Source organism: Hypanus sabinus, chromosome 5, assembly GCF_030144855.1.
Source record: "Hypanus sabinus isolate sHypSab1 chromosome 5, sHypSab1.hap1, whole genome shotgun sequence".
In the NCBI taxonomy this organism is placed as follows: Eukaryota; Metazoa; Chordata; class Chondrichthyes; order Myliobatiformes; family Dasyatidae; genus Hypanus; species Hypanus sabinus.
In genome coordinates, this window is record NC_082710.1 from 111,602,195 (window position 1) to 111,618,016 (window position 15,822).

The 15,822-nt window shown below is 37.3% G+C and overlaps 1 protein-coding gene across 12 annotated transcripts in view; it reads left to right on the forward strand.

The window, feature by feature from the left end:
• The window catches only part of LOC132394331 (cilium assembly protein DZIP1-like), a 167,112-nt gene that overhangs the window by 69,413 nt on the left and 81,877 nt on the right, over positions 1 to 15,822 (forward strand). For all 12 annotated transcript variants that reach the window (XR_009512274.1, XR_009512275.1, XM_059970341.1 and 9 more), the window contains one exon: positions 6 to 146. Coding sequence is in view for 10 of the 12 variants with exons in the window: in XM_059970341.1 (XP_059826324.1) it covers positions 6 to 146 (141 nt within the window). In the remaining 2 variants the exon portion in view is untranslated. The remainder of the gene's footprint in view (positions 1 to 5; positions 147 to 15,822) is intronic.

Consider the following 15,822-nt stretch of genomic DNA (forward strand, 5'->3'; position numbering starts at 1 on the left):
TATAGTTCCAATCTGAAATAGAAAGTTTGATGTCATCAATTACGAAAAATCAGAAAGCAAGCACTTGTTACTACAAGAAAAAGATTAGAAAACTAGGACAGAGTCTACAGGATCAACATCAATTGAAAGCTCACACAGAGGAGCAGGTAAGATGTATTTTGCTTAGTCATTCACTCACATTTAAAAGAAAACAAGAAATTGACCAGCAATTTTCTAATTACCTTTATGGAAACAAATTAACAGATTAATCAAAACCAGGAACTGAAGGTTCAAGAGTATCTCACATTTGGGTAGGATAGGCAAAAAGTTAATAGAGGTGTTATAGAGAAATAAGATCAGGAAATAATGAGAAAATATCTTTCCCTGGCAGATCATAATGTAGAATTAAGGCCAGTCTGATTGGAGCTAAGGAAGACAAAGCATTGTCGGGAGTTATTAAAAGACAACCAATTTATAGTTGTAAGATTGGGCACAATGTAAATCAAGATGTTATAGGAAGATGTGTTGGGCATTCAATGGAGTAGTGAATCTGTACAGAGACTGAACACATGATAATAAGGTGAAGAAACAATGGTGAAAGGTGTCCAAAATTATTTTCAAGATGAAGGAGTTGAGGAAGCAACTGGAGAAAAGGATCTGTGCAATGAAAAAGGGTTAGTTAAAAATCATGTTGTAAAAGGACCTTGAGGGAGGAGTAACCAAAAGATGGTAGAATTTAATACTGTATCTTAGTTCAATCAAGTACTAATGTTTTAAATTTAAATTGAAAACGAAGGGTGAAAGGTGAGTTGACCGGGCTTAAATGGGAAGCCATGATGGCTAGGATTTAAAGAAACTGTACATGATATGCAAAGTAAAAACACTATATGAATCCTTTCCAAAAAGGACTATCCATCGTCCAGAATCCCAGCTGAAATTGTACTCTATGAATGGCTGACTGGAGAAATTAAAGAAGTTATTTAATTAAAGAATTGGCATAATTTTAGAACCCAGCTAATTAAAAAGATTAAGAAAATGATTAAAAAAGGAAATTAGATACAATTCAAGTTTAATTGTCATTAAATCATACATGAATACTCGGGAATACAGCCAAATGAGACAGTGTTTCTCCGGGGCCAAGGTGCAACACACAGTACCAACAATCACAAAGCACACATAGCAAGTACAAGATAGCATGCACATGGAAGTTATCAGTTAAATACAGCCACGCAAAAAAAAAATTCCTGACCCTGAGTCAATGAATCTGCAGTTGGCCATAACACAGCTTAATTACTGCCGAGCGTACACTGGTGGGTAGCACCAACTCCAGCCTAGACGCTGCTGCGCCATACCACTCCGGGTGGTGTGCAGCAGTTCCGATGCCTCTCTTCTGCAGGTTGTAAACAGGCAACCTCGTGGCATAAGGCCTAGTCCTCAGTACGACTGAGGCCATGCAGCATGCCGCCCTTCATTGCTTCTGTCCGTCTGACTTGCCACATTAACAATGTACAAAAGTGTCTTGCAATCACAAGAAAAGCAACTTAAGACTGTCTTTCGCTGTTAGATTGCACGCCTCCTTCGTATGCTGACTCCTCAGAAGCGTCTCTGACGTAAGCAGCATGATCTGCACTGTCCAGCTCTTTCAGTTTCTCCACCAACGAGCACCTTGCTGATGAGATAGACATGTAGTACTTAAAGTTCTTGATGTCTTGCAGGATTTTGTGATCATAAAAAATATGTTTAAAAGGATAGTAGCACCCTCTGTTGATCCCACAGAATAGTGGTCCCCAACCACCAGGCCGCAGACTGGTATGGGCTGCAAAGCATGTGTTACCAGGCCACTGGGAAACGATATGATTTGGAGATGTGAAACGATGAGTCAGATGCACTTTTCCTCATTCCCTGTCGCGCCCACTGTTGAACTTGAACACACGTGAGGTCATTACGCACGCGAAGTCATTACCCATGCGAGGTCATCAGTCGCCTAAACGCTGTGATACCCTAGCGCCAAGGATCACTGGTTGGCCTTGGGTGGCCGGCAAGATATGCTGTTGCTACTGGCCTGGAGCGCGGACAGATGGGCGCCGCCACCTGTTTAGCACACCGAATGTTTGTGAGGAACCCGGTGCTAAAATATTCACAGACGACCTAATTTCGGCTCAGTAGCAGAGCAGCTACCTCACTGCGATCTACTGAAAGTCATCCCTCCAGTCAAACCTTTGTTGACCAATAGATCCTACCTACCTACGGTGGGGGGTCGGGGGGGGGGGGGCGCCCTGTCGCACTGCTCCTTGCTCGGTTGGTCACTCTCTCTGGACTGCGACCGCCGTGGCCCTAGCATGGGGACTTCCGGCCCTTACTTTGTCCTCTCACCCCACCCCACCCTGGCCAAGGCATCTGGTGATGGGCGTGCAGGAGGCTAGAGTTCAGGCCCGGAGGCTGTCTAATGAGGCAATGAAGCCCTGAAAACTGCTTCGGCACCTTGAGTCCAAGCACCCCGCACTTAAAGACAAACCCGCTGAGTTTTTTGAGCGAAAAAAAACATGAGCAAGCAGGACAGAAGCAAGTGCTGAGAGCCACGAAAACTAAATTGCGGAATAGACTGGACATAACAAACCTCCTTCGAGTATCGCTGTCTCCCATCAGCCTGCGATGGAACTGTCTTGTTGCAGGGAAATAAGGCCAGGGCTCCCACTGATTCAGCGATATTGGTGTGTTGCAATGATTTTATACGTTCATACGAGGAAAATATGTGCTGTGTGTTTAATATCCAAATGTTACTTTAAACGTTATGATGCTATTGACTTATAAGTGAGTCATACTTATCACTATATTTCTGCGAGGAAAATATGCGCTGTGTATTTAATATTGAATTCGTTAGATAAATCATTTTAGAAACAAAATTGAGTGCATTAACCACTTATAAGTGACTTATAGTTGACTTATCACCTATATTCCAGTGGTGATTAACACCCCCGCCCATCCCCATCGGCTGGTCCACAAGAATATTGTCAATATTAAACCGGGCCATGGTGCAAAAAGGGTGGTGACCCCTGCCATAGAAGCCGCTGCAGATGAACATGCCAAGGCAGATGGGACTAAACCGGGAGTAAATGTAACAATGTTCTGTAAATACTTCTCTAGATGTGTAAAAAAGGAAAAGACCTGCAGATCTCTTACAGATAGTGACTGGAAAACTTATAATGGGAAATAAGGAAATTGCAAGAAAATTGAACAAATACATTGTATTCTTATTTTAAAAATGTAAAAAAAACTTGATAAAATTATGAGAGAAACAAAAGTCTAGTGAGAAATGGGAACTAGAAGAAAATAGTATTGTTTAAGGAAAAGTATACAACAGAAGACGATGAGATTAAAATCCAGTAAGACATGAAAACTCATGAATCTGTAGTACATCCCTGTTCTGACAGATATGGATTCAGCTGTTGCAATTTTACAAAGCTTTATCGATTCTAGAATAGATCCTGTAGATTGAAGAGTGGAAAATATAACCCAGTTATTAATAAAACAGAAAGAGAGAGAGAGAGAGAGAGAGAGAGCGAGAATAAACATGTACCATCCTGTTACTCTAACACCAATTGTAGGGGAAATGCTGGAAACCATTATCAAATTTCAAAGTTCAAAGTAAATTTAGTATCAAGGAACATATCAAAGTATATACTGAGATTTGTTTTCTTGTGGGCATTCACAGTAAGTACAAAGAAACACAATAGAATCAATGTGAAACCTCACACAACAAAATGGACAAACAACAAACGTGCAAAATCCCCAGGACATGACAAGATGTTCCTTTAGACCCTATGGGAGGGAAGTGCAGAAATTACCCGGGCCATAGCAGAGATATTTAAAACATCCTTAGTAACAGGAGAGGTTCCAAAAGAATGGAGGATAGCCAATGTTGTTCTGCTGTTTAAAAAAGGCTCTAAACTGAAACCAGGAAATTATAGGCTGGTGAGTCTGACATCAGTTGTGGGAAAGTTATTGGAAGTTATTCCAAGGGATCAGATATGTAAGTCTTTGGATAGACATGGACTGATTAAGGATAGATTAAAGAATCAAATACGGTGTACTGTACCCTTTTCATGGTTTCGTGTGTAGTAGGTCATGTCTAACCAATTTTATACAGTTTTTTGAGGAAGTTACTAGAAAATGGATGAAGGCAAGGCAGTGGATGTTGTCTACGTGGACTTTAGTAAGGCATTTGACAATGTCCCACATGGAAGGCTGGTAAAGAAGGTTCAGTCACTGGGCATTCAGGATGAGGTAATAAATTAGATTAAACATTGGCTTTGTGGGAGAAGCCAGAGAGTGCTAATAGAGGGTTGACTCACTGACTGGATGCCTGTGATTAGTGGTGTGCAGCAGGGATTGGTGCTGGGTCCATTGTTGTTTATCATCTATAGTATGTGAGATGAACAAGTGTAAGACAACACTGCTTAAAATACAAATTCAGAGTTCAATATAATAGCAATCCCAAGCTTTCTCATTGTTATTTTCCAAAATCTGAAAAAATCCAAAATCCAAAACACTTCTGGCCCCAAGCGTTTTGGATAAGGGGTACTCAACCTGTAATAAATAAGTAAGCAATAAATATCGAGAACAAGTCATGAAGAGTCCTTGAAAATGAATTCTTAGATTGTGGGAACAGTTCAGTGATAGGGCAAATGAAGTTGAGTGAAGTTACCCTCCGGTTTGAATGCCTGATGGTTGAGGGTAATATCTGTTCCTGAACCTGATGCTGTGGCTAACCCTTGGAAAAAATAATAGAATTAAGCAGATAATAACATGGGGAAATTATGTTTATGTATTCTTTTTTTTAGGAAAATGCACATGACTGGCAAAGTGGGCATTTATTTCTCATCCCAAATTGTCCTTGTAAAGATGCTAGTAGGCAACATTCTAGAAATATTGCAGCCTATCTGGTGAAAGCCCTCCACAGTGTTGTCTGTTAGGAGATCCCAGAGTTTAGATCTGGTGGTAATGAGAGATGAGATTATTTCAAAGTCATGATGGTCTGTGACAGTGTGGGAACCTGAGCCTATTGCCCCTGTCTTCCTTTGCATATGGATTTGAATGTTCATCGTAGAAGCCTAGAATAACTCTGTGATTTTATAGATGAAGCATGCTGCCACCACAGTGCACTGGTTGTAATTAGTTGATAGTGAGTCATTCATGTAGAAGCTTTGTCTTGAATTGGAGATTTTTGATCATGTGACCCTATCAAGTACTTACTAATGTGCGTCCTTAACACTACCTGCCCCTCCACCTATCTTTGTATCGTCCGCAAACTTTGCCACAATGCCATCGATTCCATCGTCCACATCACTGCATATAACATGAAATGAAGCGGTTGCAACACAACCCCAGCAAAACATCATTTGTCACTAGCAGTCAACCAGATTCGGCCCCCTCATTCCCACCCTTTGCCTCCTGCCAGTCAACCAATCTTCTATTCATGCTGTTATTTTTCCTGTAATACCAAGGGCTCTTACCTTGTTCAGCAGCCTCATTTGCGGCACATTATTATAAACCGAATGAAAATACAAGTAAGCAATATCTACTGACTCTCCTTTGTCTATCCTGCCTGTTATTTCCTCAGAGTTCCAACAGCTTTGTCAGGCAATATTCCCCCATAAGATTTCCCCAAAGTCATATGCTGTCTTTGGTCTGTTTTATCATGTGCCTCAAGTTCGCAGAAACCTCATCCTTAATAGTGAACTCTAGCATCTTGCCAACCATTGAAGTTAGGATAAATGGCCTATAATTTCCTGTCTTTTCCCTTCTCCATTCTCAAAGAGTGGAGTGAAATTTTCAATTTTCCGATTCTTTAAAGATCAGTACTAATGCCTCCACAATTGCTTCATCTTTCTCTTTCAGAGCCTTGGGGTGTAGTCTATTTGATCCAGGTGTCTAATCTACCTTCAGACGTTTCATCTTCTGAAGCGCCTTCTCCTTAGTATTAGCAACTACACTCACTTCTGTCCCTTGACACTCTTGAATTTCTGGTGTACTGCTAGAGCCTTCCAGAATGATACAAAATATTTATTGAGTTTTCTGCTATTTCTTTGTTCCCTATCATTACCTCTCCAGTGTCATTTTCCAGTCATCCGATATCCACTCTTGCCTCTCTTTTATTCTTTTTATAATCTGTAAAAATGCTTGATATCAACTTTTATACTATTGGCTTGCTTACCTTCATATTTCATTTTTTCTCTCTTTATTTATGGTTTTTTTTAGTTTCCTTCTGTTGGTTTTAAAATCCTCAAGTTTTTTGCTATATTATTTGCCATCACATATACTTTTATGCTGCCTTTGACTTCCCTTGTCAGCCAAGATTGCCTCACTTTTCCTTTAGAATACTACTTATCTCTTCTTAGTGAACAATCTGTCCTGCACCTTCCTTGTTGCTTCCAGAAGCTCCAGATTCAAAGTAAATTTATTATCAAAGAGCATATATGTCACCATATATAATCATGAGATTTGTTTTCTTGTGGGCATACACATTAAATCCAAGAAATATAATAGAATCAATGAAAGGCCACACCCATCAGAATGGACAAACAACCAATGTGTAAAGTACAACAAACTGTGCAAATATAAAAGAAAAATATTAATAATAAATAAGCAATAAATATTGAGAACATGAGATGAAGAGTCAATGAAATGAGTCTATAGGTTGTAGGAAAAGTTCAGTGATGGAGGTGAGTGAAGTCATCCCCATTGGTTCAAGAGCCTGATGGTTGAGGGTTAATAATTATTCCTGAACCTGCCAGTGTTGGGTCCTGAGGCTCCTGTACCTTCTTCCTGATAGTAGCAGTGAGAAGAGAGCATGGCCTGGGCGGGGGGTTCATAATAATGGATGCTGCTTTCCTGCGACTGCGCTCCATGTACATACAGTCAGTGGTGGGAGGGCTTTACCCATGTTACACCTGGCGGTATCCACGACCTTTTGTAGGATTTTTCATTCAAGGGCATTAGTGCTTCCATTCCAGGCCATGATGCAACCAGTCAATCAACTCTTCATGACACATCTATAGAAGTTTGTCAAAGTTTTAAATGTTGTGCTGAATCTTTGAAACTTCTAAGGAAGTAGAGGCACTGCCATGTTTTATGCTTTCTTTGTAATTGCACTTATATTCTAGGCTCAGGCCAGATCCTTTGAAATGATAACACCACGGAATTTAAAATTGCTGACACTCTTCACCTCTATCCTCCGAAGAGGATTCGTTCCAGGTTTCTCCTTCTGAGGTCAAAAATCAGCTTCTTGGTCTAACTGACATTGAGTGAGAGGTTGTTGTTTGTGGCATTACTCAGCCAGATTTTCAATTGAGTTGCTATATGCTGATTCTTTCTTTTTCAATCTTTTTATTATTATTATCAATATATATTGGGATTACAAACTTACAAATTTGTACTAAACATGAAAGGATACATAAGCAATAGTTACAATATAATTAAGTCTTCCCAAATCATGAATGATACAAATAACATATAAACAAAACAAAACTAGGTTATATCATAATATATATTAAAAAAAACAAAAAAGAGAAAAAGAAAAAAAATGTATGCTAGGAAAAACTAATCTAACAACCTAATAACTAATAGAGAAAAAAAAGAAGGAAAAAAGAGAGAAAAAAATAATAGAACAAAAATTTAAAAATGGGCTGTTTATAATATCTATTAAAAATACAAAATCATCAGTGTCGCCAACTCCAATCCCCTCAACATATGTATAATCAAAACTGGAAAAGTGAATAGGTTTGGAACAGGGTCTCATTACATCATATGAAAATATTGAATAAATGGTCTCCATGTCTCTTCAAATTTAATAGAAGGGTCAAATACGACACTTCTAATTTTCTCCAAATTTGGACATAACATAGTTTGAGAAAGCCAATAAAATACGGTAGGGGCATTCATTTCTTTCCAATTCAAGAAAATAGATCTTCTAGCCATTAATGTAAGAAATGCAATCATTCGACAAGCAGAAGAAGATAAATGGATTGAGTCCATTGAGTAAACCAAAAATTGCAGTAATAGGATGAGGTTGTAAATCAATGTTCAATACCTTAGAAATAATATCAAAAATGTCTTTCCAATATTTTTTCAAAAGCAGACATGACCAAAACATATGAGTTAAAGACGCTATCTCAGAATGACATCTGTCACAAATAGGATTTATATAGGAATAAAAACAAGCCAATTTATCCTTAGACATATGAGCCCTATGCACAACTTTAAACTGTATTAATGAATGTTTAGCACATATAGGTGATAAATTGACTAATTGAAGAATTTTATCCCAATTCTCAATAGGGATAGTAAGGTTAAGTTCTCTTTCCCAATCATTTTTAATCTTACAGAAGGGCTCTAAATGTATTTTCATAATTATATTGTAGAGTTTTGATATTACACCTTTCTGAGAAAGATTTAGTTCTAACAAATTCTCCAAAATACCCGAAGACTGAAGATTTGGAAAGGTAGTAAGTACAGTATTTAAGAAATTCCTAATCTGTAAATATCTAAAAAAATGAAATCTAGGCAAATTATATTTATTAGATAATTGTTCAAAAGACATAAAACAATTATCCAAAAATAAATCGGAAAATCGTAGTAATCCTTTATTCTTCCAAGCTGAATAAGCTTGGTCTATAATAGAAGGATAAAAAAGGAAATTGGATACAATAGGAATAGTTAAAACAAACTGATTCAACCCAAAAAATTTCTGAAATTGAAGCCATATACGTAAAGTATGTTTAACTATCGGATTGTCAATTTGTTTCTACAATTTAGAAAGAGCAAAGGGAAGAGAAGACCCTAAAATAGAACCCAATGAAAATCCTTGTACAGATTTAGTTTCCAGGTTCACCCAATGAGGGCTAAAAGATAAATCCCAATCCTTTAACTAACATCAAATATCGAATATTAACTGCCCAATAATAAAATCTAAAATTAGGCAATGCCAATCCACCTTCCTTCCTTGCCTTCTGTAAATATTTTTTACCTAATCTAGGATTTTTATTCTGCCATATATATGAAGAAATTTTTGAATCAACATTAGCAAAAAAAGATTTTGGAATAAAAATTGGTATCGCTTGAAAGATATATAAAAACTTGGGTAAAATAATCATCTTAATAGCATTAATCTGACCTATCAGTGATAAAGATAATGGTGATCATTTAGTGAACAAACATTTAATCTGATCAATTAAGGGTAAAAAATTAACCTTAAATAACTCCTTATAATTTTTAGTAATTTTAATCCATAAGTATATAAAAGAGCCATTAACTAATTTAAAAGGTAAATTTCCATAAATTGGAACCTGTCTATTTAAAGGAAACAATCCACTCTTATTAAGATTTAATTTATACCCAGAAAAATTACTAAATTGAGCCAACAATGATATAACTGTGGGAATGGATTTCTCAGGATCAGAAATAAATAATAATAAATCATCTGCGTATAATGATAACATATATATCCATCCCACGAGTAATGCCAAAAATGTTCAGTGATTCTCTAATAGCAATTGCCGAAGGTTCTAAAGCAATATCAAATAATAATGGACTAAGAGGACAGCCTTGTCTAGTACCCCGAAATAAATGAAAAAAGGGAGATCTTTGATTGTTAGTATAAACCGAGGCTACTGGAGTATGATATATCAGTTTAATCCAGGAAATGAATGTCGGACTAAAATTAAACTTCTCAAGCACAGTAAATAAGTATGGCCATTCAACTCTATCAAATGCTTTCTCCACATCTAATGAAATGACACATTCTGAGGTGATACGTGAAGGAGTATAAACAATATTTTATAATCTTCTAATATTGAAAAAAGCATAGCGATTTTTAATAAAACCAGTTTGATCTTCTGAGATAATTTGAGGTAATACCTTCTCCAGCCTGGACGCCAGTAACTTGGAAAAGATCTTGGAATCTACATTCAATAAGGATATTGGTCTATAGGATGCACAGTCAGTAGGGTCTTTATCCTTCTTCAATATTAAAGAAATGGAAGCTCTATAAAAAGATTGTGGCAGTTTACCCAATCTAATTGCTTCTTCAAAAACCCTGCATAACCAAGGAGAAAGAATAGAGGAAAAACACTTAAAAAAATTCCACTGTATCCCCATCTGGACCTGGTGCTTTGCCAGAACTCATAGAGGAAATAACCCCTTTAATTTCTGCATCCATAATAGGAGTTTCTAATATTGAAAGATCATCTGATGATAATTTTGGAAAATTCAATTTCCCAAGAAAATCATACATGGTATTATGATCATGAGGGAATTCAGAATGATACAGGGAGGTATGAAAATCTTGAAAAGATTTGTTTATCTCATCATGGTTAACTGTCAAATCACCATTCTGCTGACAGATCTTAGTAATTTAACGTTTAACCAAAGCATTCTTCAATTGATTAGCTAACAGTTTACCTGATTTGTCACTATATATATAAAAATCAGATCTGGTTTTCATTAATTGATTTTCAATCGAAGATGTAAGTAATAAACTGTGTTCCATTTGAAGTTCAACCCTTTGTTTGTAAAGCTCCTTACTAGGAGCAGTTGAATATTTCTTGTCAATTTCTTTAATTTTATCAACCAATAAAAGAGTTTCCTTCTTAATACGTTTTCTCAAACCAACAGAATAGGAGATAATCTGTCCACGTATATATGCTTTAAAAGTGTCCCAAAGTGTTCCGCAAGAAATATCATCCGTGGAATTAGTTGAAAAGAAGAAATTGATCTGTTCCTTCATAAATTTAATGAAATCCGGATCTTGCAGTAAGGTAGAATCAAATCGCCATTGCCTAGCGCTAGAAGCTGTATCCATAAATTTAATAGAAAGTTTCAATGGAGCATGATCAGAGATGGCTATAATATCATAATTACAACCAATTACAGATGGAATAAAACGAGAGTCAATAAAAAATAATCAATTCTCGAGTAAGAATGATAAACATGTGAGAAAAATGAAAACTCTTTGTCCTTAGAATGCCGGAATCTCCAAATATCAAAAATTCCATTATCAGTCAAAAAAGAATTAATGTAAGTGGCCGACTTATTAGGTAAAGTCTGAGTGGATATAGGTCTGTCCAGCAAAGGATTTAAACAATTAAAGTCACCACCCATTAACAACATATATTCATTTAGATTAGGTAGAGAAATAAATAAGGACTTAAAAAATCAGGATAATCCACATTTGGAGCATAAACATTAACCATAGCAACCTTTTTGTTAAAAAATAACCCAGTAATTAACAAAAATCTACCATTCAGATCCAAAATAATATCGTGTTGGACAAATGTAATAGAGGAGTCAATAAAAATTGAAACTCCCTTTACTTTGGCATTCGAATTCAAATGGTGCTGTTGATCTCTCCAAAACCTAAAAAAAGTTGATTATCCTCTTTCTTCACATGAGTTTCTTGTACAAAAATAATATGTGCATTCAGTCTTTGGAATACTTTGAAATTTTTTTTCTGTTTAATTGGATGGTTTAAGCCATTAGTATTCCAAGAGACAAAATTAATGGTCTGAGCCATATTTCTAAAATCAACCCTTTGGTATATAAAGAGTTAACCAAATTATGAACTCATGCACCCAGAAGAGGAACAAAAATAAGGGGTGGTCCCGGAAGTGACGACATCGCGGACATTTTAATAGTTTAAAATCAGCCCAAATGAAAAAACTAAAAAAAACTGGTAAAAAGAACAATAGATTTAGAAAAGAGACCCCCACCCCCCACCCACGAAGAAAAAGCCCATCCCGAGCCTGGAGAAGGCTGGGGAAAAAAAGGAATGATACTAAATCTACCCCCATGTCAGCAGAAGGCAACTCCAAATATATAAAGGAGAGAAAAAAAGATCCACCCAAATTCCAAAAAAGTAATTATCACTATACTAAAACAAACTTCTTAATATAATTGCTAGTAAAAAAACCCCAAAAAGAATATAAACACTAGTAACTTATAAATCGGGTTAAAACCCAAACAAAAAGTTAAAATGTGGTAAAAAATGCATTATAGGAAGAAGATGAGAGAAAAAAAAGGCAAAATCAAAAAAAAGCAAGAAATATTTTAGCGAAGAAACCACCTTCTTAGTCACACAAAAAATGAAAAGGATATATATCAAACCGTTAAAAAAAAATCACCTTCAAAGGGTTAATAATAATGACCAAAAATAAAGTACAGTGGCTAAAGTAAGTAAAATAAGAAGATTAGTACGTCGAAAAAAAAACTTCAATTAAAATATAAATTATAGAATAAACCTACACCAATAGCCAGAAACAAAATCTTGTTTTGGAAACAAAAACTATCTTGTAACGATCAAAATCACTCATTTATTAGAGATGAGAATCCGAAGCAGTAGGGTAGTTCTCATCCAGAAAGCTTCGACCTTCAGATGTGGAGAGAAAAATACGTCGTGGTGCATTCGGAGGCGAGATTCTGAGCTTCGCAGGGTATAAAAGCGCTGGTTTTAGATTTTTCTCATAACATTCGGACAACAGAGGTTAAAAAGAAGCCTTGCCTTCATTACTTCTGGGCTAAAATCCTCCACTAATCTAAACTCGAAATCTTTGAATTTAACCATCCCTGAACGCCGAGCCACACGAATAAGTTGCTCTTTGACATGCATATAATGAAGTCGAACAATTACAACAGGTGGTTTAGATGAAGAACTTAATGATCGGCACATAATTCTATGGGCACGATCAAGTAATGGAGGACTGTCTGGGAATACAGAAGGGAACGCATCCTTTAAAAGTTGAGCAAAATACTTTGAGGTGTCCCCTTGTTCAATACCTTCCGGGAGACCAAGTATGTGTAAGTTCTGTCTTCTGGACCGATTTTCAAAGTCGACGCTCTTGGCTTTAAGTGTTTCCACTTGTTTAATGGTCAAAGATAATTTCTGCTCCAGTTTTTCAATTATCAAGTCTCGCTTCCGAGCGTCCTCTTGCAAAGTTGCGATTAGAGCTTGCTGCTGGTTAACTACTGAATCAGTCTTATCCATATAATCCTGAAAAGCCTTTATATCTTGTTTGAAAATTTGTAGTTGTTCTTCAAATTTTTCATTTAAAAACTCCAATAACATTTCATAAGTCAATTCAGTACTCTTAGGATCAATCTTTTTTTTCTTTCCGTTGCCGTTAGAATCTTTCCCAGGGTCTCGCCCTTTAGATCTCAAAGCCATTTCTGTACTCATTTCTTCAAAATTCACAGTACACTCTTAAAGATAAGTCCAAAAAAGTAGTAAGAATCTTTTGGTGTAGGTAAAAGTAAGTTAAATAAGGGTGATCATAGGTTAAGAAAAGTAAAGGTTATGGAGCGAATCTGAAACAGTACTCACTCCATGAGCGTCTCCTGGTGACCTCTCTATGCTGATTCATTACCATCTTTGAATCGGCTAATGGCAGCAATGTCATCAACAAACTTAAATTTTCCACCACTGTTGGGAGAATCTACTTTACCCTCATATTTTTCATCCTATATTTTGTACCCTAATATATCTTAGGGAGAGTGTCTACTGTGCCAGATATGGAAAAAATGTGGTTGGGACTACCAGTACCATATGTCCATGCTCTATCTTTGTTCAATTTCCCACCATTCTATATTCAGACAAATTTTCTTCATTAGAGCATTAAGCTTGCATTTCATGAATATCCCATATGTTTGTATGTGATAGAGTTCAAGTTTGTTCTCAAGAATTTAGTTGCCAGATTCACTTCATTTATCCTTTTCATTATTTTCTTTCTATCCTGTGCTGCCCACTTTGCTGCCTCTTTGGCTGATGCATTTGTGCAGCTTTCAACTGTGTACATTTTGGAGTGCATTTGCATTTCAGTACAGCCACTTCTGTCAGCAATTGTCTATCATCTATTCTTGTACTGACTAGTTTGGTGAGCAAGATCAGTAGGGAAAGAATTTGTCAGTCCTTTTTAGGACTGTGTCCAAAATTAGCCTTTGTGTTCAATAGTCAATTGCTGAAACCGTGCTGTCAGGTCAGGGTCTTTGGACTTGGTGGAGTTGATAGTTGGGTCTTTTTTTTCCATTGGTCACCTTGTTTTCTGGCCCTACAACTTCTATCCCAGTGTCCAACTTTACCATAACAATAACACGCTCATTACACACATCATCAGGATCTGGTCTCACTTCTGTCATTGGTCAACAAGTAATCCCACCTGTAATGCTCTTATTCAGGGATACCCTCATACTCAGAGTCCTGCATACACTGTGTAGCTGCCTGTTGATGTTGAAGTTTGTTCATGCAATCACCTGTTAATAGTATTCCTACCACCTTATTGATTTTGTTTATCCACTCCTAAGTTTAGGACTAACTTGAGGAGATAACATCATGGTCAAAATTTGGATGGCATCACATAGGTGCAGGTCTTATACATTCTTAATATGCCGAACTTCAACCTGGACTTTGAAACATCTTTTCAGCATGTGGGACCTGTTTATCAATATTCTCAGGGTCAGCAGATTTGTAAGGAAGTCTCCCTATACTTTTTCATAGTATCCATATTTCCTGCCCAGTTTCACTTGCTTGGTCTTTAATGGAGCTGGTTAAGTCAAGGCAGCTAATCCTATTTTCTCATCACTGTCAGCATCATTTGAATCACTAGAAGTTATTGTAGCATCCATATCTGCAATTTCTCTAAATCTGGACAGAGGCGCTGCTTTGGATTGCTGTCCGATGTAGGGAATGTTTCCTAAGGGGGCAGGGGGGAATCAGTGACAGAAATGCCCCTCTGAGATCCACACTTTGCTTTTCCATATTGTCTTGAAATTTGTGTCTCAGCTTCCTATAGTTTGTTTCAAATTTATCACTCTTCTGCTTTTGTTTTCTCACTTCAAATTCAAGTTTAGTTTATAGTTTACACCAACAAACGAAATAACGTTCCTTGGGGCCAAGGTGAATAACAATGTATATAACAAACGCACGTAATACAGAAAGTAATATTACTGCAAATAAAGTAACAAGTAATAACAAACACAAGAAAATCTTCAGGTGCTGGAAATCCAAAGCAACACTCACAAAATGCTGGAGGAACTCAGCAGCCCTGGCAGCATCTACGGAAAAGAGTAAACAGTTGTCATTTCAAGCCGAGACCCTTCATCAGGACTGGAAGAAAAGATGAGAAGGTGGGGGGGGGGGGGGGGGAAGGAGAAAGACATACAAAGTAAGTGATAGGTGAAGCCGGGGGTACCATAGATGTTGCCTGGCCTACTGAGTGCCTCCAGCGTTTTGTGTGTGTTGCTAACCAATAATAAGGTGCATTTGCAAAACAAGTTAAAAAATAAATATAATGCTACTGGCACTTCATATGTGATGAGACCCTGGTGGTGGCAGTGAGTTCAATAGTTCTTATGGTTGAATTAAAAAAGGTGTTTCCCATCCTAACTGTTCTTGTCTTAATGGCATGGTACCTCCCGCCTGATGGTGGGGAGTGTAGATTGGTGGACGGAGGGGAGAGATCCTTTTTAATGATAAGGGCCCTGTATACACAGTGCTGCTGATGAATATCTTGGGCAGGTGGAAAGAAACTCCAATGATCCTCTCTGCTGTCCTTGCAATCCTTTGTAGGGACATGGTCAGGTGCCTTGCAACTCCCATGGCAAATGGTGGTACAGCTGGTCAGGACACGCTCGATGCTGCTCCTTTAAAAATTGTTTAGAATGGATGGGGGAATGGGGAGGAGAGCCTTGTTACCTCAATCTCCTCAGGAAGTGGAGACACAGACCGAAGAGATGGTGTTGAGGGACCAGGTGAAACTATCCAGAGACTTGGTGCTCCTAACTCCATCCATGGAGTTG